This window comes from Pezoporus wallicus, unplaced genomic scaffold, assembly GCF_028554395.1.
Source record: "Pezoporus wallicus isolate ANWC-B61680 ecotype Strahan unplaced genomic scaffold, APGP_CSIRO_Pwel_v1 contig_7545, whole genome shotgun sequence".
Classification (NCBI taxonomy): domain Eukaryota; kingdom Metazoa; phylum Chordata; class Aves; order Psittaciformes; family Psittacidae; genus Pezoporus; species Pezoporus wallicus.
The window spans coordinates 5,844,088-5,869,899 of NW_026642398.1; the positions used below are offsets into that span (position 1 = coordinate 5,844,088).

General features: G+C 36.6%; 1 protein-coding gene across 3 annotated transcripts in view; it reads left to right on the forward strand.

Moving 5' to 3' along the window:
• Positions 1 to 24,050, forward strand: part of LOC130610138 (dynein axonemal assembly factor 11-like) — a 47,888-nt gene extending 23,838 nt beyond the window's left edge. For all 3 annotated transcript variants that reach the window (XM_057429779.1, XM_057429778.1, XM_057429777.1), the window contains 8 exons: positions 242 to 441; positions 1,624 to 1,809; positions 4,645 to 4,722; positions 6,855 to 6,920; positions 8,358 to 8,427; positions 9,276 to 9,371; positions 15,528 to 15,613; positions 23,767 to 24,050. In XM_057429779.1, the coding sequence (XP_057285762.1) occupies positions 242 to 441; positions 1,624 to 1,809; positions 4,645 to 4,722; positions 6,855 to 6,920; positions 8,358 to 8,427; positions 9,276 to 9,371; positions 15,528 to 15,613; positions 23,767 to 23,953 (969 nt within the window). In that variant the 3' untranslated portion in view covers positions 23,954 to 24,050. The remainder of the gene's footprint in view (positions 1 to 241; positions 442 to 1,623; positions 1,810 to 4,644; positions 4,723 to 6,854; positions 6,921 to 8,357; positions 8,428 to 9,275; positions 9,372 to 15,527; positions 15,614 to 23,766) is intronic.
• Positions 24,051 to 25,812: the final 1,762 nt, after the last annotated feature.

Sequence of the window (25,812 nt, forward strand, 5' to 3'; positions counted from 1 at the left end):
CAATAGACATTCCTGGAGAATGCAAAAATCATCTCTCAGACACACAAACCCATTTTCAGATATGAATAGCAAGTTATTGTTAATTATTTCTAATACAGTATAACTTACATAGTGCTATGGAAATGCATATTTTTAGTTTATACAGAAAGTAATTATCGAAATTAACCTACAGTGTAATGGATTTATTGATTTAAATATGTTTAAAATTTCTCATATATCTATATTTTTCCCCTTTGGGAAGTGTTTGGATAGTAAACAAATAGAACGTTCAGAGAGGATTCAAGCACTTCAAAACTATCCAGAAGTGAAACAGAAAATCAGAGAACAGGAACAAGCTTATCTTCTCAAAAGGGCTAGAGAAAAGGAAGAGGCTCAAAGAAGGATGCAAGAAAGAAAGGACAAGAAACAAAAACAAATGGAATCTAAGCTTGGATTTGACAGGTAAATGCCATTCTTTCTTTATTAAGAATTTGCTTTTTCCTCATTGAATAGTTTATATAATTCCACTTCAGTATTTTTGTTTGTCATTATTGTTGATTCTAGCGGCATTAATTTTCCTCATGCATGTTACCTCTAATGAAAAATATAATTAATTACAAGCATGATTAATTACTGACCTGCAGACAGTACAATAGAATTTTGGTACCAAAACTCCAAACTGGGTGCCAAAATAGTGTAATTGATGGCTTCTTTCAGGAGTACAGATGGAAACTGTTGTTTAAGGAAATGTAGGGGTTCCAGAGAAAACAGCTGTTCACCTGTAATTTCCTTTGCTATACAGTTATTAGATATGAAGACTGAAATGGAATATTGCAGATCTTTTGAGATGTAAAAGGGTATAGAATGTTCATTTCTCTATTCTTCCACCTAATATATCTGAGATTACCTAGACAGCAGAAGGATTTTTGTCTGGGCTCAGATCCCACTGCAGTTGCCATCCATCTTATTTTTTATCCAATAAAGACTAAATTCCATGGAGCTGGCTATGGAACTTTGTCCTCATATATCACAACTGTATCATAAATCTAGTTTTCTCTCTATATTGGCAGAGAATTTCTGAATATTACAGAGGCTTAGGGCTAGGGAGAAAAATGATTCAGGTTCTAAGGTTGCATTTGAGGAGATGCCCAAGTAAAATATTGCTACCCTATAAATTTCTAATCTGCTGCTTCCTGATATTGGGAATGTTTAAACATCACACAGACTGAAGGTTTCTTTCACTTGTAAGCTGTAAGGGTATCTGAAAGTTCTGGTCCTGTAATTAAACACATTGATCTATCAGTGTTTTCAGAGAGTTAGGCATAACCATAGTACCACTGCTCAGTTAAGTCAATGAAAAACATGTTGAAATACATTTTGTTGGTTGATGAAAGAAGCATAGAGATATCTATCCAGATATATAAGATATTGTTCTTTGTAGGAATCATACAACTATTAGTATTGGGTTAAAAAAATTTATTATTACAAGAATTCATTAGCAAGTACTGTTACTCTTCCTTTGTTTCATTGGTGTCCTTGCCCATGGCAAAGGGGGTGGAACTCGATGATCTTAAGGTCCTTTCTAACCCTAACCATTCTATGATTCTATGATTCTGTGGTAATATTCCACATGATCTTGTGTAGTCCAGACTCCATACAGGAGAAAGAAAAACATCAGGCAGAAGGAGGTGAAGAACAAGAATCATGGAGAACAACTGAAGATGATGAAGACAAAAGATTTTGGGAGGAGCCTACGTCATACACTCCAGAATCTAGATTAGAAACTCACAGATACATTGAAGAGAAACGAAGAGCTAAAGAGAATGTAAGGTAGAGTTTTATTTTATTATATTCTATGAGTTGAAAAAAGGGAAATTTTCAAAGATACAGAGAAGAGGAAGGTGACTGCCTCACATTAAGTGTTACTGAGAACTGGCAGCTTAAATCCCTGTTGCCTGTGCAAATATGCTTATAAAATATAAGTGAAATATTCAGACTCTTCATTTTGTTTGTTTTCATTTTCTAAAATGAATGGTATTTTTTTTCCCTCAAATGGAGTTTTTAAATGGAATTTCACTTTTCAACTCCATTTTATGGACTCTAGAAATTTCACTTTTGTGTCCGCTAACTAATGTGTTTTGTGTAGTTTGATATTTCATATTGTTGCTGAAAGGATTTATCCAGGGTGCAGATTGCATTGTACAGATGCCCTACAGTCCACACTACAAGTGACATTTCAGACACCTTTTCTATGTGACTTAGGAATCTTTTCATGTGCTTTATCAAAGATGTTTATCCCAAGTAATGAGATTCTTCATGCTATCTATGCTATTTGGAATCGAAGATGTGTGGCCCCTGAAAAGCCCTTCAAACTTCCTAAAGTTGTCACTGGTTTTGCTGAACATGGAAAATTAATGCAGATATGACAAAAATCAGGTTTTTTTATTGCTGCTGGCTTATCAGTTCCACAAACATTGTAAGCAATGTCTTTTTTTTCCTTCTTTATTTTTTGCTTATATAACAGCATTTGTGCCAGAGATTTTTCTAGCTGTTCTTTTTAAAGGCATGCTTTTTAAAAGGTTTATGAAGCCTAAGTATTGAAAAAGTCAGTCCCAGGGAACTCTCCCAGAAGTCTGGAAATCTGCATAACTTGTTGCTATTATTACTTCAAGGTCTAGCACTTTCTCCGAAGAACTACTGTGAAACCCAGATTCTAGCTAGTTAGAATTTTGCTGTGTTTGGGGATGCCCTGCTCTAGTCAAAAGCAAATTTCTTCCAAATGCTTCCCTCTAAATATATTCAAGGAGATTTTAAATAGTGTTACAATAAAGATAGAATAATTAATTTCTGAATTTGATTCTGAATTTCCAAGTTATTTGAAGGAGTTAAAATTCCTTTCATGGTTCATTTTATATTGGTTTTGAGGTAGCATGAGAAAGGTGAGAACAGAAAAGTTTCCCTGACGATTTCAAATCTTGCTGGTGGACAAGAGTGGAAATATAACTTTAATGTAAGTTGCTCAGTATAAAAGGATGAGGGTTTTGTATGAAATGGTCATGACCTCAATCACACCAGTGCTAAATTTAAGCCCATCTACAACATGTTAGCACACATCAAATTTGCTAGCTATGTTAAAGTTGCACAGCTGATAATAAATTGAGCAGCTTTGGTGGTTGCCAAAGGATTGAGTACCTGTAGTTTCATCCAAAGAAACTTCAGAAAAGTGTAAAATCAGTTGCAGCTGAAGGGTGCCCAGGATCTCCTTTAGCTGCTCATTGCCAGAACAAGGCCTTTCATCTCAGCACAAAGTTAAAGAACTTATCTTGAATTCTAATGCTTGTGACATAACTGGATTTGCCTTGAAATAGTTCACATGAGCAGACATATTTCATCTAGAAACAGATTATTAGTAGCTAAAAGGTGGTAGGATATAATTTCCTGAAGTATTTCTGAAAACAGCATCTTTAGAACGAAGTTCACTTTGCACTTCAATGTCAAAAGTAGATATTCAGGTATAGAAGATGCTAGCCCACAAATCCCGTTAAACCTCTGATTTATACTATGGAATACTATTGAACACAGGGGTAGTTGTGAATCTTTCTTAAATAGAAGTTGTTTTTACGTAGTCATTCCAGTAGCTCCAATTGAATGTTTTTATTTCTTCTTCAAATCCATCATATTTATAGACCAAATATTTTTTTATGCCTTTTTTTCCCCCCCAAAGTCGGTCTAAACCTTACATACTTTATTTACCTCATTAGTGATTTACCTGTAGTGTTCTCTTAATTTTGAATTTACAGTAAGAAAATAGTTTGGGAACACAAAAAGCAATGAATTGCTGTTGTCTTTTTGAGAAATACTTTTTTCTATGCCAGCTGAAGTAGGCTGAAGAGTGGATTAATGCAAAGCAAGAATTACACTGCTATATTTTAAAGAGAAGATAGCCATTTTTTACCTAGGTGCCAGCAGATTTTTCTTTTTCTAAGATTCTTTACTCTTCCTCTCCTTGCTCATGATTTAAACATTTATACAGGAAAACATCAGTGCCACATGACTTAATGAACTTTGCAGAAAATTTAAGGTAGCTTATTTTTGCACCAAATGAAAGTCATAGTTTAATTGCTGATAGTTGGACATAGCTAGTGAAGACTGAAGTCTCCATCAGTAATATGTTTTGTATTATTTGAAGGAAGAATGCAACAAAAAATGCAGTAGATTTTTTTAAACAATCTGCATGTAATGTCTTTAGAATTGCTTGCACACGCATTGAATCGGTTAACAGTAATGATATCTCATGATTAGTGTGACCATTTATAACTAGAAAAACGTCCCATTTCCTATGTTTAAGCAATCCACTGATTTCTTAAGATATACAGATAAATTTGATATATTACTGTTCAATAATGGGCACTGTGACGTGCTCAGAAGAAGTTATTATCAATGCAAGACGTGATATTACAAAGCATTTGCTCATATTTAAATGATGCTTTTAATGTGCAATCAGACATTTGATATAACCTGTTTTGTTCCTGCAATAAATTGTAGCTTTAATAGCAAATACCAGATAATTCTTACCTCTTACCATCCTCTTCTTTTTTTTTTTTTGCTACTGAAATAGAATACCAGAATGTCAAATTTTAAACCATTTTTCTTTGTTTTGTTAAGGGAATCAAAAAAGAAAGAGAAGCCTCTTTGGACACTGGTCACTGCAGAGGGAAAAGTTCTGAACGTGAATGTGCCTAAGTATGTAAGGTCCCTGGTGTGGAATCCGACTTCTAAATTTATATGCAGATGCTGGAAAAATAATTAGTTTTCAGTGAGTGAGGTGTTGAAGGTTGTTTAATTTAACATCTTGGTCTCTGATGATGGAAGAGCTTGTTTTTCTGTAAAAGATAGATATAACGTGGTTTACTCTTTTTCCTTCTATGGTAAGGCTCTCTTGGAGCATCTTACTAAGAGTGGAAAAAGTTTAACCAGTTGGTTGAAGAAAGATAAATGTGTATGGGTACACACTTTAAATGTGGGAAAATACATCCAAGTAATATTTCTGGACAGAATTATTCAGTCCTCTGATGACAGATGAAACCCTCTCAGAATTAGGAAGGATATGTAATCAGCTTCTACGGCATGAGGTCCTTTGACACTGAATGAGGTCTCTAGCAACAGAGGCAGGGAAGTCTTTTTGTATTTTATCATTTACAAAGGCACCTGAGTATTATGGAATGAGTTTCCAGAGATATCGTCTGTGTGTTACCATTGGTTTCTCTTGAATCAACCTTTTCTTTTCTAAAGGAGAAGACAGAGTGCAAACATTGTTTCCTCATAAATGGCTCCCCCGAGAGCCTTCTATAGAAGAGTGATCAAAAAGCGGCATGTGAAAGGCCACGTACCTGTCTGCTGTCCTCTGAACAAGATTTTCCATCTTAAGACTGATCTAGCTGCAAAATCAAAGCTCAGAACATGCTCATCGTTTGCATGAAGAATGCTTTCTAAATCTTGGAAATTTATAAATCCATGCACATTCAAGGAATTTGAAACCTGCATTGTAGAATCAGTGCGTCATTTTCAGTGGGATAGGGAAAACTAAAGGTAGTGGAAGACCTCCTGTTTATTCCATCTGCACCGGGAGATACTTACCATTGTATTGATGTACTTCTTTTTTTTAACAAATGTGTTGATTGAAAAAAACTTTATTTTCTAGTTCAAAGAAGTCTAAAATAGTTTAATTAAAATAGTTCATAGAATTTGATTGTACCTCTAAAAAGCAGAAGCATTTAGAATAAAGGTCTAGCTATCTATCTTTTTAAAAGAATTAAAGTCCCTAGACTTCACTGTTAGTAGCAGTCCTGTTTGTGTCACCCAAGTTTTCTGGATTAGAATTTAGTCTGTGTATGTGCCCATGTAAAGCCAGATCAATGATCAGTTTCTGTCATGGCTTCAACAAGAATATCACAGCTCTTCATGCAATCTGGCAGTGTGTCAGAGAGACATAAATAAAGAGATACAAGTAGACAGATAGTGTTCTCCAAAGTTTTTGCTTCAGTGCAGAAGTCTAATGCCCATAGCAATGTCCAAGCTTCTTGGCTGTTCTTTTGGAAGGTTGGCAAGCGAACTCTGCTGAAAGCAGACTACTTTTCTTCCTCAGTTCTGATTAGATTTCCCCCTAGAAAATTTTACAGTTCTTTTCTCTTTTTCACACTTCATATTTTAGTGATTTCTCAAAGTTTGCAATAAGTAAGATGCAATAAAAGAAAAAAGCCTGAATATCATTCTCTACAGTATTCCATTAAAAAAATGCCCATAACTCAAAAGCTTCATAAACTTTCTTGCAAATTGACTGTATCAGAATACAATATCGATGATATTGTACAAATCATGTATTACTTTGGAAATGCACAGGCAGATGTGTATACTTTAGACAAATTAACTGCTATCAACAAAGATGCAGATTTTTTTTAGCGTATGATATGTTTAGAATTATCAAATTCCACGCTTTTCATGCTTTTCATGAACGAACTGTTTTTGCTATGAAGATGTTGGTAAAGCAGGCAGATTTCACCAGCAGATGTCTCTCTTTCTGCATTGACAGGCTGAGCTTAATTTTTAACTGACCTTCAACAGTATTTGTGTCTTCTTTTCCTGGTGGGTTGGGTGGGGAGAACAAAAAATGAATGAAAGAATGACTTTTGTTCAGATACCAGCATATTTTTGTGTTCAGGAGGCAAATTGCAACTGTTCCTAAAATGATCATGTGATATATTGTCTCAATGGTGTTTGTATTCATCTAAAAGTGCTAGCAGTGAAAGGATGCTGTGATATTTGCTTATTCACTCCAATTGTATTTATCCTGAAGGTTTTCTTGTTATTATTATTAGGCTTCATTTCTCTTTGAAAGATGATGAAGAAAACAACCAGATCATCTTGGATCTTGCTGTTTACAGGTCAGATTTATTTTCTCTTAATTTTTGCCATTCTGAAGTTTCAATACACAGTGTTCAATTATATTCCTCTCTGTAACTGGGAATTTTCAAGAGGAAAACAAATAATATTGGGGGTACCGGAATCAGTCTTGAAGTCTGTGCAGGAGAAATGAATCTGAATAAACCATAGAGCCTTCAGACTGTTCTGTCACTGTGAATGAGGACTCTTAACAGTCGTTTTTTTGCACCTGATGTTCCTTGCAGTCCACAGACAGGTTTCCTCCACACCTTTCCTTTTATACTTACGTAAAATCTTTTTCATTCTTTATTTGCAGATTAAGGTTGTAGGGATTTTTTTCCCCAAGTGCTCTAGTACAGTTAATGTCCTGTCTAAATTCTTTGCCTCCCTATGACAGAATAGGGTATCCTTGTCCTACTTTCCTTCCTTACTGGAGAGAGTCCATAGTCCATGCTGTTTCCTGAATTGTGCCAGGCTATTGGCTGGAAGAAGTATGCTTGAACCAGGAAATCTGATAACTATTTGCTAATATATACTACTAAGCCTTGCCCAGGCTTCAGGAAGGGGTTGGAAACCTAAAAGCTTATTTACCTATAATAGGAATTTGTTAGAGTAAAGCTTGAACTAGTATTATAGCACAGAAACACAATTCATGCCAGGTGTTCTTCCCTTAAAGCTTATTGGTTTCCCTCAAAAGAGTCCTGCTTTCTATTTCTGAATTCTAAGAATTAGCTTTTTTGGAGCCTCAGAAAATCTGTTCAGGTGCAATAAGATATTGGACATGTTATAATATTTTGTGCTCACTTGAAAAATTCACTCAAGAGGTAACTTTATAAATGAAGGGAAACAAAGAATATGTACTTGTACATTCACATGAGGGTATGTGTCACATGATGAAGAGCAGATGTTAAAGTGGAGCTTTAATAGGTCCAAATTGTGTTTGACAGACTTGCAGTTTTCTGATTTCTAGAAATGCAAAGTATTTCTGTTCATGGTTGTCCAGCAAACTCTGTGCAAAAAAAAATGATCTCTTACTATACATTTACTAGTTAAGCCTTCAGAAACAAAAGTAGCAAAATAATTTTGCAATTTTAAATAGTAAATCAATTTTCATAGCAATGTAAAGCACAAAGCTAATAGATGAAAAACCATTTGCCACAAAGATTTTGAATTCTTGCAGTTATAGAATTGCTGATGTGGTAAACTTGACAGAATTCAGATGTTATTTTAGTTAAAATTCTGAGAACACATGGGAAGATCAGGTTTTCCTTCCAAAGACGTTAACACTTTGAAATATACACATATTTCACATAATAATTAGAATTGAAGTTTGTGGCTTATAAACTGCAAAATCACCATTAAAGAGCTATATGTTCTGCACTGCTTATTTACTGGACTGTATTGTAAATTGATTCTTTTATTTGTATTTCATCCTGAAGACATTTGGACACTTCTCTGCTTGATATTGATGTCCAGCCAACTTATGTACGTGTAATGGTGAAGGGAAAGGTTAGTGTTTTCTTACTACATTCATTTCAAACCAAGAGTTATCATTGACCATAGTTACTTAGACGACTCTGGGTCTGACTTCTATGAGTTACCGTGTGCACCTATGCAGAAGAAGTTCTTTCATACTTGCATTATTTTAGACCACACATAAACTGTGTAAGTCCTAACCAGAAGATGTGCAAAGCCTGAAATGAAATTTCACTCTCTCTTCTTCTCTCCTTCTCTTGTTTCTCCCCCACACAGTGTACCATAATTGACTTAAGAAGAGATCTTGCTGGTGGCCCTAGGCTAGAATTTAGCAATTTCACAATCTGGAATTCATAGCTGACAGAAACAAATGGATGTATATTCTTTTAAAGGGCATTTAAAATGTCATTCCACTTGTCTGTCTTCTTCCTGGTTTTACCATCCATTTTTTGAAAAAAATCCAAGTTACTTAAAACAGTAAACCAAAATCCCTATTTTTGACTGTACCAACTACACAAACAAAATTTCAGGAGTACTTTACATCTAAAATAGACTGGATAATCTTTCTTATTTAATTGCTAATACAAGTCAAGTGTCATTTCATAACCTTCTTTAGAAATGTCACTTTGGCTATGACAGCAATTCAGGAATATGTATGTGACTATACTTGTCAAGTGAAAGCTGTTTAGCATGCTAATAATTTATTATGGTTAGTAATACTATAAATAAAGTGAGAGGATTTAGACCTTTACTGTCCTTAAGATCAAAGGATGTGATAGTGATGTTTCTGCATGTGTTCTGTGCAGGTAAAAAAAAAAAACGAAACCAACAAAACCCAGATATTGTAGCATAATATACTCCAACCCCACATTTTCTTACAGCCATTTCAGTTTGTGCTCCCTGAGGAAGTGAAGCCAGACAGCAGCTCTGCTAAAAGATCACAAACAACCGGTCATTTAGTTATCAGCATGCCAAAGGTAAAGTAATCTGAGGAGGCATTATACAAAGATACTTAAATGTTGTGAATACTTCAGGAATGTTACAAGTAACATCTGCCTAGCTAAAGTTATTCAGTCCAGCCTTTCCCATCAGGATGTATTTTCCAAGGAAGGAGAATTCCAGTAAAAAATTAATCATAGAGCGAAACCATAGGATTTAAGAGTCCTGTAAAGGAACATTGTGAAAATCAGTATTAATAGAACTATTTCTATTTCCTTTCTTTTCAACAAAACCAGCTTTTTATATATGAAAAGAGATTCTGCAAAACATGCAGTGTTGTGCAACTGTATAAGAAGATTTTTAAATAATTGAAAATAAGCAACTTACCTACTTCGCTTTTTCACCTGTGAAATAATAAATACAACTCAATTACTAAAAAATTATGTGGCACATATATGTATGAAGGTTATGTTTGGTTCAAAGACAGGGATGATGTACTCCTCTCACGTCTCAGGTGATCTTCATGGGAAGAGAATCTAATTGTGGCTGCCCCATCCCTGGCAGTGTTCAAGGCCAGGTTGATTTGGGCTTTGAGCAACCTGGTCCAGTGGAAGATGGGAGAGGTTAATAAACTTCAACATCTTGCTCCTCCCTTACTTTGGAAGGTTGGGGGCTTTTAAGTCCTCTAGGACTACATTGTATATTTTTGGTTTTCAGAAATAGAGTAACAATAGTTTCCAGGAAAAAAAAGTAAAAATCTTGGTACTCTAGCTTTACCCTTGTGGCCTCTAGGAAGTTTCTCTGCTGGGTAGTAGCAGTGGGACATGGTGCCACAGATTAATTTGCCAAGATATATTAATTACAGCATTTTCTTCTGAAGGAGGAGCCTTCAGCTGCTATTTGGGATCAGTTCTTTGTCTTTGTGCTCTTATTTAATTCTAAGACTATGCAACTAGTAGCTAAAACTGAAGTAAAAAAAAACCCCTGAAAACGCAGGTTTTGGCTTTTGTCTTTTTCCACTTGTGGTTCTATACCTTCTATGTTTTCTTCTACACTCCAGTCCCATGCCATCTGTCTTTCCTTACATGGACTGCCTCTCATTAAATCACAAACTGTCTCTCTAGCATCAAGCATGCAGTTTCACCAGGAGCTTGAAGAATGCTGAGAATTGTACTCATTTGGTTAAGATCCATATTTTGTTAATGTTCAAAATTCACTCATATGATAATTTAGACTTTCCTAAATTTATTGCTTTGAAACTGAGGCCTTGACATTTGCCATTTTGGATAATGTTGTTTTCAAATGTTGCTGAACAGTTTTACAATTTAATTGTCTTTTGGATATTTTAAGTGCTATCAGTTTGCTATCCCATAACAAACTTTTATTACTCATGCATCTTACTAGTCTCTTTGTGGATAATCAGTGTATTAGAAAATGTAAATGTTTCAGAGAATCTCTGGATATAATAAACTCTGCTGCCTGCCTAGAAAGTCATACCTAAATCAGCAAAATGAATATCCTTTCTTCATATTGTGATTGAGAACTGCCTGTATTCCATTACAGACTTTATAATTCACCTCTATTTCACCTATATATTTTACCTAGTCTGAGGGTCTGAAGCCTGCTTCATCTCAGAATGTCATGATTCATAGATAGTTGTGAGACCTGAGGAGAGAGAATAGAATAACTGAGTTGATGTTCTGAGCTTTGCCTTGGTTTGGTCAAAAACTGCTTGTGTAGCTGGGACACAGGGAGATATGCATGAATGAAATGCTGCGTGGTCTAATATCTTCATTGTCAGTGGATCCAAAAACTTGGATCCTGGTAAGCAGCTTTGAAGAAAAGGACCTGGGAGCATTGGTGAACACCAAGTTGAACATGAGCCTCTTGTAGAATGTATGCCTCTTGTAGAGGCAATGTCCTCTTCTGGCAAAGAAGACTAATTGTACCCTGGCTGGCATTAGGAGAGTTGCCAGCAGGCTGAGGGAGGATTCTTCCACTCTATTCAGAGTTGGTGAGATGCACTTGGAGTACTGTGTCCAGTGCAAGAAAGACGTGAACAAACTGGAAAGAATCCAGCAAAGGGCCATGAAGATGTTGAAGGGACTGGAGCATCTCTCCAATGAGAAAAGGCTGAGACAACTAGGACTGTTCAGCCTAGAGAAGAGAAACCTCAAGGGGATCTTACCAACACGTGTAAATACCTGAAGGGGGGTGCAAAGACCATGGAGCCAGGCTCTTTTCCATGGTGCCTAGTGACAGGACCAGAGGTAATGGGCACAGACTGAAACATGAGACTGTAGTAACAGGACAAGGGGTAACGGGTTAAAACTTAAACAGGGGAAGTTTAGGTTGGATATAAGAAGGAAATTCTTTCCTGTTAGGGTGGTGAGGCACTGGAATAGGTTGCCCAGGGAGGTTGTGAATGCTCCATCCCTGGCAGTGTTCAAGGCCAGGTTGGACGAGGCCTTGGGTGATATGATTTAGCTTAGGGTGTCCCTGCCCATGGCAGGGGGTTGGAACTAGATGATCTTAAGGTCCTTTCCAACACTAACGATTCTATGATTCTATGAGAGGTTTCCTCTGAACATCAGGACACACTTTTACTGTGAGGGTGACCAAGCACTAGCACAAGTTGAGGAGTCTCCATCTTTGGGGATATTCAGAAGCCACCTGGACATGGTCCTGGGCTCTAGGTGGCCCTGCCTTGGTTGGGGGCTTGGACCAGATAACCTCCACGGTTCTTTCCACCCTCAACCATTCTGTGAGTCTGTGATCCTGTGAACTTCATGGATTTGCTGACCAAAGTTGGATTCATGCTACATAGCAGCAATTGCATGTAACAGATGCTAGCTTCTCTACTGCAGTCAAGAGAGTCTGTTCTCTTTCCCCAGGACTGAATTAGAATGCTTGAGTTACATTTTTGAGATACATATCCTTTTCAGAGGCTCTCTATCCATAGAAACTTTATTGGTATTAATAGGATGTAATCTGGGAAGCAAAGTGTAATGAATGAAGATTAGCAACAACTGGCCAAGAGATACTTTTCTTCCAGAACATTATGGCTGAGGTTATCAACAATGAGAACACTAATTTGATAACAACTTAATATGAATCTTCTACCAAGGTACTAAGATACAGTGTTCACGCAACTTCTTTCAGGTTGTATGAGTGTTAAGACAAGCTTAATGACTATATTGCACCATATAACCTTTTTGTTTCTGCTAAACAACTACTATCAAAATAAAATTATTTGCAACTAGATAAATGACCTAGTGCATTCCTCAGGTAACTAAAATGTTAAAAATGCTCTTAAACTAAAAATAGTCTTTTATAATATGCTTGCAATACTATCCTGACAAGATTTCTATCAGTAACAGAACAGAAAGTGAACTGAATTCAATAAGTGTTTTTCACTTGCTTTAGTCAGTTTCTGATCAGGTTACTAAACCTATCACCATTCATCTTCCAGCCTGATCACAGCTCCCTAGCATTTAAAATGAAAACAAAAACCTCTTTCCTTGCCTCTCGGATGACCTTGCCATAGCACAAATACTGGAGATCATAAATTTGACGTGAAGTAAAAGAAAACAAATAATTTTCACCTTCTTTTCTGGAAACATTTTTCTTAAATGTGCTATTTACTGCACAGCAAATCACTGCAGAATGGCTGTCTTTCTGAGGCAGCATCTACCCATGATTTCTTGCCAGGTCAGCAAAGCAAACTGAAGGACACATTCACTGAAATGAAACAGTGACACTTCTAAAGTGTAGTGTTTATACTGCAATAATCATCTTACAGAGATTTTGCATGAATAAGGAGTTGATAGTGACTACATTGGACATGCCTCATTTTTTGGGAAAAATATTTGTGACATGAAACTTTTCAAATGTTGAACCTCTCTGCTCTGGCAGTGTCATCATTGCAGATGATGCAGTAAAATTAAAATCTGAGAGTTTCTTTAATAGACTTTGACCAAAATTGGCATATTAAATCAATGATTTTGTAAAATGTCATCAGTAGATTACACCAATAGCATTTTAATTAACATCTGAGAGAAAGCATCAAAACCCAGGGTTATTAACAAGCAGTTTTCATTTAGGGCTCTGAAATATTCCATGACATGTTTTAAAACTTCACTGTCCTTATTTTAATGAATCAGAGAGAAAAAATTTGGACTTTGTGATTAATTTTTTGTTATATAAGCAGTCACAAATGAATTCTGGCAGCTTTTTATTGCCTGGCCCTTCAAAAGCATTTAGAAATTTAAAGATCAATGAGAGGTAGATTCTTTAATTAATTTAAAAATAGGAGTGGTATATATTATGCATGTCAGTGGAAAGGTTATTTGATGGAATTACATTATGTAATTCTCTCTTTTCTAGGTATGGTAAATGCAGTAATATTTCATTACCATCAAAGGCGTGTGGAGATATACAGCTGTGGAACACTAGAAACCTATTCATCCTTCAGAATAAATGTGTTTCAGGGAAACTCTTGCTCAGTGGAATTCCTGTTGTAGAAGAGAGTCGCTGTGGGAAAAAAGATGAGACTGAAAAGATGGCTTAGCTTGATTTAGCTTAAAAATCTAGGGGTTTTTATTCCTTCTGTTTACTCATTCCATATTCTACTTAACACATCAATTTCTAGAATTTTCTGATAATGATGTTAAAAGGGATCTTCTTTCTGTTTTCTGATTAATACAAATATTAGAAAGAGTTACATAGAATAGCTTTCAGAAAGTATCATTACATTAATGTAGTCCATCTTCCTGTATATCACAGGCTTTAAATTTCAGACAGCTATCTTTCTGCTAAGCCCAAAATCTTGGTTTCAGCCTCAGTTGAAACTATGGCAGTTCTGTTTTCCAGAACAGCTGTCCTCACTTGACCACCATCACCATCACTAAGAGATGTCAGTCAGTCAGCTACTGGTGTGGTGAAGCTCACATACCATTGCTGTATATGGAGTTGTGTTTCAAAAAGAAGAATAATTAGAGAATATCATTTGTATTTTTTTTCTCGAATAGGGGTAAGAGGGCATCTTTTGCACAGGAGAACTTCTATGTTAAAATAATAGGTGTTTTAGTAGGCAAAACCTAACCCTTCCCTAAGTGCCAGGACTTCTTGTCAAGGAAACCTTTTCTGTTGGTTGTGGAATCAGCAAATTTACTCACCATCCTTGCTCATGTGCTCTGAGGGCAAAGTAAGGAACATTAATCTCAAGGGGATCAAAGGAATGAATTATTGTTAAAAGAACAGAACACTAGAGGGCCTCCTGCGAAGAGAACGAAGATCCAAAGAAATAGGCTTTCCCTCAGAGTAAACACAGAATCAGAGGGGATCAGCCTCTTCCCCACGGATTTCAGAGATGAACAACAGAAGCTACAGGCTCTGTCCTATTTCTGGTATATTTCAGAACAGATACTTTAACTTCACTGGTCTTCTAACCTGGACTATTTTCAAATCAATTACACTAAGAAATAGTCAATAAAATTTACTATTTGGCGTAGTTCCTGTTCTCCTTCCTGTCAAGTGCTTAAGGGGGTCCCTCTGCTATGATGTTAAGAGGGGAAAGAGATACGGTTTTGCCATGAGATTCCCTTTTGTCAACAACACAACTTCCAAAAAACGGTGATGGACATGTTTTCTTTGAGAAGGGGAATTCACTTGGATTTTGAACTTGAGATTCTGTTTTAGCAAAGGAGCTGAGGGAATTCCTGGTCATTTGTACATTTCTGGTCACTTGTCCCTTTTTTAAAGTGTCCAGACTGCAGCTGAGTTTTTAATTAAAATGTCTGAACTAGCACATGGATACCAGAAGTGAAATGTAAGTGAGAGGCACATCATGAACCAGTTAGTTACTGTGGAGAAAATTAGCAATGTGCATTGTTAGCACAGTACTAAACAAGACAGCATGGATTTAAATACAAATAGATGTATATATTTTAAAATTTTATATATAGACTCATATATATATTTGAATATAATTCCATTCAGATGATTTGGTTAAAATTGCCTTATGCATGTGTTTCATGCTGAGTGAAGAGTGTTAAAATCTGACAGAAAAGTAAATGTCACAAGAGAAAATTTATTCAGACTCTCTTAGTTTTTCTATTTTTGAGAGATTATATAAATGCTTGTGAGCATAAGTATCAACTTTCATTAGAATTATTCTTCTATTTTTATTTCAGGCTAAAGAAATAATCCTGCCTAAGCAAAAAGTAGCAACTTTAGTTAAGCGTTCTGACTGCAATGCACTGCAAAAAAATGCAAGAAGGTAATTCCTTTTTTCTTCTGCATTAGTTTCATTTTATTTTTTGTCCATGTGTTACTCACATGCCAGAATGTATCCTTCTTATTATGTTACTGTTGAAAGCATGAAAATATTGATTTGTATAGAGTAAAACTATGTCTAAAAGCTAATAGCCTGCCTGGTGCTGTTTATAAAGCGATCTGTTCCAGCAGCAGAGCCAAAAAAGCACTTATTTCTGCCTATCGGTTTTGTTCCATCAGCTTATTCAGATTATTAAGCTGGTATATACTAAAACTAAATCACCTGCTGAGAATTACATCTGCAGAGCTCCTTGCTGTGTAACTCAAGTCTGAAAACCATTTAGAACGCAATGATTATGAATCCCTCTCATGAACTGCTTCTCACTAGTCTACTGGTTGAGCTACTGCACTAATAAGTACATTTGAAAAGGAGTTCTGCAAGGTTTTATAACATAGATCTACCCTTTTAAATATGATGTAAACTCCTGCTCTTGAAATCTCACAGTTAATGACTGCCAAAATCATATATCAGCGATGCACTATTTTTTGTTTTTACTCTAGCAAGTGTTATTAGCCATTTCCGTAGATGTAGACTGGGCCTAAGTACAAATACGATGAAATATCTCTTAATCTTTCCTTTCCCCATGCTATAGGCAATGGTATTCATATCAGAATAAGATAAGGTAACAACAAAGTTTGTTAAGCCATTTATATTTAGTGTTGCATTTGTTTCCTTGTTTGATTTCTTTGGCGTGAATGTTGATGGATAGGCTAAAACATTAGTAAAAAATAGCATTATGGATCGTGGGTCTCAATATTTAGTATACTGCTATTATGTCTTATTTTTAATAAAGATCAGTCATGACTTCTTTTCTTGAATTACCTAGATGATGGGAAAATGACAGGGAGACTGCAAGAGTTTGTTGAGGTTCTTCATGAGCACAAGCACTGTATCCTTTTCTTAGGCAGCAGCGACACACCTGAGGGAAAGAATCATAAAATCATAGAATTGTTAGGGTTGGAAAGGACCTTAAGATCATCTAGTTCCAAACCCCTGCCATGGGCAGGGACACCTCACACTAGACCATATCACCCAAGGCTCTGTCCAACCTGACCTTGAACACTACCAGGGATGGAGCATTCACAGCTTCCCTGGGCAACCCATTCCAGTGCCTCACCACCCTCACAGTAAAGAACTTCTTCCTTTTATCCAATCTAAACTTCCCCTGTTTAAGTTTTAACCCATTACCCCTTGTCCTGTCACTACAGTCTCTAATGAAGAGTCCCTCCCCAGCATCCCTATAGCCCCCTTCAGATACTGGAAGGCTGCTAGGAGGTCTCCACGCAGCCTTCTCTTCTCCAGGCTGAACAGCCCCAACTTTCTCACCCTATCTTCATATGGGAGGTGCTCCAGTCCCCTGATCATCCTCGTGGCCCTCCTCTGGACTTGTTCCAACAGTTCCATGTCCTTTTTCTGTTGAGGACACCAGAACTGCACACAATACTCCAGGTGAGGTCTCCTGAGAGCAGAGTAGAGGGGCAGGATCACCTCCTTCAACCTGCTGGTCACACTCCTTTTGATGCAGCCCAGGATATGGTTGGCTCTGTGGGCTGCAAGCACACACTGCAGCCAGCTCATGTTCATTTTCTCATTGACCAACACCCCCAAGTCCTTCTCCACAGGGCTGCTCTGAATCTCTTCTCTGCCCAACCTGTAGCTGTGCCTGGGATTGCTCCCACCCAGGTGTGGGACCTTGCACTTGGCATGGTTAAACTTCATGAGGTTGGCATCTGCCCACCTCACAAGCGTGTCAAGGTCCCTCTGGATGGCATTCCTTCCCTCCAGGGTATCAACCGAACCACATAGCTTGGTGTCATCGGCAAACTTGCTGAGGGCGCACTCAATCCCACTGTCCATGTCAACGACAAAGAGGTCGAACAAGACCTGTCTCAACACCGATCCCTGAGGGACACCACTCGTTACTGGTCTCCAGCCGGACATTGAGCCATTGACCACAACTCTTTGCGTGTGGCCATCCAGCCAGTTCTTTATCCACCGAGTGGTCCATCCATCAAATTGATGTCTCTCCAATTTTTTATTTTGGATAAGATGCCATTTTGAAAGACCTGGGCAAGCTGAAGAAGTGGTCCCATGAAAACCTCATGAGGTTCAGGAAGGCCAAGTATGAGGTCCTGAACATGGAGTGGTGCAATCCCCAGTATCAGTACAGGCTGGGGGATAAAAGAATTGAGAAAGCCCTGGGGAGGAGGACTGGGGGGTACTGGTGGATGAAAAGCTGCATTTGGGCTCTGAGCAACCTGATCCAGCTGAAGATGCTCCTGCTCACTGCAGGGGCTTGGACTAGATGACCTGTAAAGGTCCTTTCCAACCCAATCTGTTCTATAGTCCTATTCAATGAATCTACTTTGCAAAAGGAATGGTTCTTTCCCATAGAAGTACAACTGAAGCATTAGATACATTAAAAGAAATTGGTTCTAAAAAAAGAAGTCTTAGCTTTTTTTTTTTTTCCAGGAGAAAATCAGATTTTTCCTTGTTAAGTAACTGACATAATTTGTTTTCAAAATGGATTCTGCTAAAAAGCAAAAGAGTTGGTAACCTGTGATTAGGATTATGAATTTCCTTTGAACTGTCAATGTGCCTTTAGCTTTGGCTACACAGAAGTGAATAGTAGCAATAATGGGAATATAGAAGTACTGGAACTAATAATGTGAAATGGTCTCCTTTCCTGCTAGGTGATGAACTAAAGATAATTCATGGCATGGTGATACTTCATGAATTTCTGTTTGGTTTCAATGCAGTTTTATGTAGTTACGAATATGCTTACCACAGATTTTGTAGGAAAAATATAAATCTTAGTGTTAAAATATTACAGGAATATATATCACAAAAATAGAAATAGGAAAAAAGTCCTTTGAATTACAGTTCATACTAAAAATAGTGAGTTTTGGCCTCTTTTTAGTTGTAAAGTAGCTGACTAGCCAGATGTTCAAAATTTGCTGAATAGTTGTCTCTTAGATTACAGAAGAACATTCATTACAGTGATTACACTTGACAGCTACAGATGTCTTAGCTAAATGCTATCAGACATATAATCTGCTAAACTATAATGCAGTGCTTCAAATCTCTTTAACTCTTGTTAGCTAGATTACATGATGATACTATTATCATTTCTGCCACGTGAGAGAGATTCTTCTTTGGCTGTATAAAAAATTGTATTTCAAACCTTCAAAGAGACAAGTTCCTATAGGGGGAATTTGACAGATTGATTTATTATACTTCCAAAGCCTCCATTATGTAGTCGCTGAGTATGCCATTCTTTACAATAACTGGCCTCACAATTCATCTCTGAGATCCAAAAGTTGAGTTCAGCACAGTTGCATAGGTGCAATTCAGGTGTAGGTAGGAACTGACTTTTCTGAGGGCATAGTGGAAATCTTAAGAGTTACATGAAGTCAATAATTCTTGTCTCATACCCTTGGGTTTAGGCTGTTCTTCCTTTAACATGAAAAAGAAGTTAAAAAGAAAAGAAAAAAAGGAAAGAAAAATAAAAAATGTCTTTAATTGTAATTATACACACACTTGAATTCCTTCAGTTAAAGAAAGATACCTAAGAATACATGAAAGATACCTTTTTCTGTGTCAGGTTTTCTGGCTACCAGTTTGATAAATGTCATGAAGATATTGAGAATTTTTACAAAGCAAGTTACATTGTGTGGGAAAGGAGGACTTGTAGGAGTTGTAATCAGTTCACTTCTTGACCCAAAAGTGGAGTTAGGTAGAACTAAGCAACATATTAAAAAGGTGGTTTTACTTGTTAGTCTTAAAGTATAGATTCATTTACATTCTCATAGAGGCCTGGAGCTGATCAAAGCAGAGGGTATACATCTCAATCATCTGACTAATGAGGAGAACAAAAGGTGGGGTGTCTCATAAGTGAGTAAAAATTACTTTGCACACAAAGGCATCTAGCAATCCATAACTGTAATAAGGGTGAGGAGACTTCAGAAACGTGCCCTTCTGGAAAAAAAAGTATTCTTACAAATTCTGTTCAGCTATCTCTTGATCACTACAACCTAAAGTAATTTCCAGTTGTGCATATGTGACAAGGACAATAGATTGAGGGCAGAGACGTACTTTAAAGTCTCTTTGTAACACTGTGTAACTTTGTAAACTAAGTCTTGTCACCTTGTTAGAATAAAATGTGTATTCACTGTAAGCTTCACTCTTTTTTTACACATTAGGGAGTCAAGTCTGACAAAGTTAACAGTGCTTTTTATTTTTCTGGGTTAATCAAGTAGTGAAAATAGGATGATACTATAGCCAGACTGAGAAATTCAGGATCAGTTTGCATATGCAGGTGTTTGCTAGAGCATATCTCTTGCTAACAGACAAGGTCAGTTCAAAATTTAGTTTCTTGAAGTGATTGTGCAAAAGAATCTAAGGGATGGAACAGTGAAATCAAAAATGTCACAGTGACTGTGATTTTCTGTCTAACTTTGAGAAACATAGGTGCTAGTATTATATACATTCTCAGTCTGATGAATCCTATTTGTGAGGTGCATTTGTCTTCTGGAATAGAATGGCCTAGATATCATCAGCCTTTCTTTAATCAGAATTCTTTACAAAGGATTTGTTAGTTCTTCTTGACTGTAGTTTAGTCCTTGAAAAAGAATTTGAGTCTACCAGTCATTGTGTATTTGTATCTTCCCAATGATCCACTGACTGAAGACTCCAGTCATAGCTTCATTTCAGACTACATCTATGTAGGGAGATTTGAAAGGCCTCTTATGCAATGAAAGATGTATTAATATTCCAAGTATTTATAAAACCATAATTATCTACTTAGATTACTTAGTAGATTTTTTTAAGCCTGTATTTTCAAAAGCTGAGGCCAGACATTGTGTGCAAGTGTCACACATTCACAATCAATTTTTGACATACATAAATAAGGATTTGTCTTTCTTGAAGCTCCCAAATAAGACATAATTCCATTTACTGGAATAACTTTATTTTCTTATTCAAGAAAAGGATTTTTTAGCACTTTTTCTAATATGATAATGACTTTTCTGCCATTTCATTCACAATGTTAGAAGACTGGAATAAGTGTCTCTCCAAAGCTGTTGGCTGTGACTTGTAAATATCTTTGGAAATCCTGATGCCAGAAAAGAAACTTTCAATCAGATGTCAAAAACTGCATATTCTGGATCAAACATATGAGAAAGCTTTAGTAATCTAAATTTTATTGAAATTCAGAAGCTGAAACAGGGGAATGTAACTGTCAAGTCATTAAAATAGCAAATATGGGGATTAAGAACTGTGTGAACAAAAGTGTAAATTATCAAGAAATATCAAATTATCAGATATGTGCTCAATCACACACCAGATTGTTCAGCAGCTTGCTATAGTTATGCAAAATGGAAGGGCTGACTTTATTGTGGAGTTTTTTCATTTTCTTTGTTAAAAAAATCACTGAACTATGTGGAGATAGAAATAGCCTTCCTAAGGGGAAAAAATGCCAGGAAAAAAGAAAGGATTTAATCTAGTGTTATTTATTTTTGTATGGTGCTCTAATCTTGAGGCCATAATTTTCCCTTGAGTGGGGAACACTCAGATGCAGGTAACAGTGCCAAAAACTGTGAACTTCTTTTTTCCTTTTAACCTGACATTGAAAATATTTGGGAACACTGAAATTTCCAGAAATGTGCTGTAGCTGGTCCTTCAAGAAGCGTTATTGTTTTCATCACTGTTATTTTACCATTGCTCATAGAAGAGTTTCAGCAACATGATTATTTTTATTCCGCTAGGTAGAATTATACATAAAAATGTTTGGATGACCTAAAGCTCATTCTTTCTTCCCAGAAGTTTCAGGTGGTTAGTCTTACATCATCAATACCCAGCCTCTTTTTGCATAGATGACACTAAGATAGCAGATTCTCAGCAGAGGAAGCACCTGTGCTTGATTTTCAGTCTTTCCTATTGTCTGTTGTTAGTAGATATTTCTAGATAACATGTGCAAATTACATTTTGAGAATGACAGATGTGTATAATCCTTCCATGTTGATGTGGATTGTTACTTTCAATGGTCACTGTTAGTTAATTGCTCATATACTGGATTTAGTCTGCTCCTAAGCAAAAATCTAGTCAAACTCCATAGTTTACTGTATATTCATGACTAGCAATTTGTACAATTTTAGAGTTGTAAAATACCACTACTAATTAAAATACTTCAAATTAAGGAAAATATTTTCTAACATGAGTCTAATTCTTTTTTTTTTTTTTTTTAGCTTTTTTCTGAGATGCCTCAGATTAGTGATTAGATTAAGATTATGGACAGGGTGTGCATTCTTTGTGATTTCCCTCAAAACCACTGATGCACTGATTCCAGATCACAGCACATATCATAAATTACACAGGAAACAAAAATGTCTCTTATGTTTTGGGGATGAACATTTTATAAAATGTTAATACAAAGTGAATCCACTTTTACTTCAGTAAACTGTGTAGTAGTATAAATAGAAGAACATTCAGGGTAAAGAAAAAGGAGTTTTCTTGTATTTGTCTTCATTACCCATAAAATTCTCTGAGTAGTTTTCATTTGTGCCACGTAACTATTGTATGATTCTATGATTCTATGGTTATTAAAGCAGGGTGCTTATGTAGTTGTTTGCCACTCAGCAAAATGATCAAATAATTCCCATAACACAAGAAAAATCAAGTGGCATAAAGCTGATGAATAAGGTAGCTAGGCTGATGACTGCTTCTTCTGTTAGTCATGCTTTCCGCAGTGTAGCATGGGAAGAGAGGATGAAACCTCCCTGGAATCCCTCTGCATCTCTCCTTCTCTGGGACAGAGATCCTGCATACAAATATGGGCTTGGATGTCTGCTCATATATCACAGAGCCTGGATGGAGAAGCACTGGCACCATTTGGAAGCTGCTTTGCAAACCTTTCTCTTTGTTTTAACAGCTGAAGATGGGGTATTTTCTGTTAAAAATCTTTAAATGATATTTACATATTTTCATTACCTATGTTGTCATCAAAGAAATGCATCCTTTCATCCAGTGACTTTGCCACTTTTTTGTCGATTTTAGTTCTAATAATGCACCTTTCTGATCTCTTGGGTAAACATGGAGTTTTCACATGTCTTTGAAGAGTAACGCACTGTCTTTCATAATGCTGAGCTTGGAACTTTGACCCAAAGTAGCACTCAGCATAAAATATAAATTAGTATGAAGGTGCACAAATAGTGTTGGGATTTGCAGAAATGAGAACATTATTATACAGCTAAATTTCCACTTTGCCATTTTTCATGTAAACAGTTACAAATTACTTGAAAACAGGCTAGATTTTTCCATTTCGTTGTTCAGCTCCTCTACTACAAAAAAGCAGTGGCTTTAAATGCTGGAAGTCAGAAAGTATATTTCATATCTTTGATCATCATGCGCTGTGGAAGGGTTGCCTTAATGAGTGGCCTGTACACGTTTCTAAGGGTGATCTAAAAGAAAACCCTTCATAGCAATAGAATCTGGAAATGCTGTTATACCTCTGACCTGTCTTATACTTTCATTTAGGGTTTTGTTCATAATATAAACATGGTGAGGATTCATATTGCTAAAATATAAGAGTTAGCAGATAAAAGCAAATAATTCCATATCATTACTTTTTCTCACTATATAAAAGCATTTCTGCTTTCAAAGATGAATCTGTCACATAGAAATGAATAGGCAGCTCCTGGGAAGGAATTGTGTTAAAAAAGGAACAGAAAGAAAAAAAGAACAAAATACCCAATTAGATTAGAACACCCCTGTCTTACATCCAAAGCCAACCTTTTGTAATGTGATATCAGCAATCACCCTGTTCTGATGTAGAGCAAATTAGCTAAAAAATGAACTTCTGATGTTTGTAAGATAAGGATTCTTTTGTCTAAAATCTCTGAGATTTTGTAGTCCTTCCTGTGTTTACACTGAGGTTTTTTATAACAATCACTTTTCAAGTTACAATACCCTTAATCCTGGTTTAATTGGACTCAGTAACAACCCTCACACAGAAGCCAACAGGTTTACAAACAGGCACCCAAAATAGTTCTGCTGTGTTTGAAATTAAGTTCTTTCCATTTGTTTCCCTCTTGTTTCAGGGGCAGACAAGTTGAGAAATTAGAAGTGGATCCTAGTAAATATTCATTCCCTGATATAACAAAGATAATCCAAGAAAAGGAACGAATTGGACTGGGACCTATTAAGCTACAACCAGAGAAGCCTGCAGAGACTAAGAATAGTTACATTGATTTTGAGAGTAACGAAGATGTTCCTCTCTTGATTTGAAACATTCTGAAATAGTCCCTCTGTATGTGTTGCATATGCTTGAGGTGTTTTCATGACCCTCTGTGTAAAGTAAATATAATACAGCTGAAGTTGGAAATATTATTACATTTCTTATCAATAACTTTGTCATATCTGTGCTTGCTGTGGCATTTTCTGTTAGTATATTGCTATATAAATCCTTTCTGGATTGTTTATTTAGTCTCAGACCAGAATGGGACTCAGACATTGTCGTCTTTTCAGGGAATTTACAGTCTAGATTGAAAGATATTACTGTAGAAAGAGAGAGAAGGAAGGAAGAAAGCACTTGTAACGAGATTTATGATTATTATTCTCACTAAACTGAAGATAGCAAAAAGCTCTAGGTATTCTTCTGGTGTTTTCTTTTTTCATGAAGGACGACAATAAAAAACATCAATTTATTCTGAGAGTGAGACACATTGCCGTAATCTGTCATACAGCAGTGAAATTTCCAGCATAACGCACAGCTCCTGGATTCTGGATCTGGTATAACAATGCCACTTCTTGAAGGCGTTGGGAGAGAATAATGCTGAACACAGTACCTCAGATGTGACAACATGGGAGCTGGGAGGAATCAGCCAGACCATTCTTGCTCTTCATCATGCAGGGGCTCTCAACTGTTCAGTTTTTTCAGGATCCCCTAAAAATATCAAGGATAATTTTTAGCTGTTGGATGTAATAAGGTTGAGGATCTGTAATGGGATGAGCTTCCCCTTTCCTGCCTTCCAGACCTTTTTTAGCAACCAAAGACTCCATTATATTTTTTTCCCTCAGCTGCTGGATTGCTCTATGAGTGAAACAGGCAGCATCAAAGAGCAAATATATACTGAGTTACATTAAAAACTGCAATTTGCAAGACCAAATTTCTTTGGTTTTCTTTTGGTTTTGTATTTGTTTTTTTTTTGGCCTGGTTTCCTGAGAAAAAATGGCTCATGCTATTCTCATCTCAGCTCTGCTTTTGAATGCCAGTTCTGCTATTTTCACCCTATTTGACAGAAAAGAAAGGTAAAAGAAATACTCAGCTCCTCTAAATTTAGTGAAAATTGTCACTGAGCACTAAAAAGTACTCCTCACTAACTCCTCACTATGAAATAGACATTGAGGTGCTGGAGCGGGTCCAGAGAGAGGCAGTGAAGCTGGTGAAGGGTCTGGAGCACAAGTGTGATGAGAGACTGCTGAGGGAACTGAGATTGTTTAGTCTGGAGAGAAGAAGGCTCAGGGGGACCTCATTGCTCTCTATAGCTACTTGAAAGGAGAATGGAGTGAGGTGGCTCTCAGTCTCTTCTCCCAAGTAACATGACGAGAGGAAATGGCACCAGGTTGTGCCAAGGGAAGTTTAGACTGGATATTAGCAACAGTTTCTTCCCTGAAAGGGTTGTCAGGCACTGGAACAGGCTGCCCAGGGAAGTGGTTGAGTCACCATCCCTGGAGGTATTTAAAAGATGTGTAGATGTGGTGCTTAGGGACATGGTTTAGTGGTAGAGTCAGCAGTGCTGGGTTAATTGTTCGACACAATGATAGTAAAGGTCTTTTCCAACCTAAATGATTCTATAATATAAAACCATAGGAAATCAAACCTCGTTAACTCTGTTGTCTACAAAGTGGTGTAATGATATACATGTGCTTGAATGTCTTTCGGCCTTTCTTTTGGTCAATTAATTCTACAGTAAAGAAATATGTTTTGATTTTTTACCAATTTTAAGGCCACGGATACAGAAAAAGAAAATCAAAGAGAAACTTCAAGCAAAAAGAAAGTTAAATCACCTGCATTACCTTGCTACTGAATTTGAAATGGTTTCTCTGTAAAGAGATTTGGTCCTGCAGAAAGAAAACACGTCAGA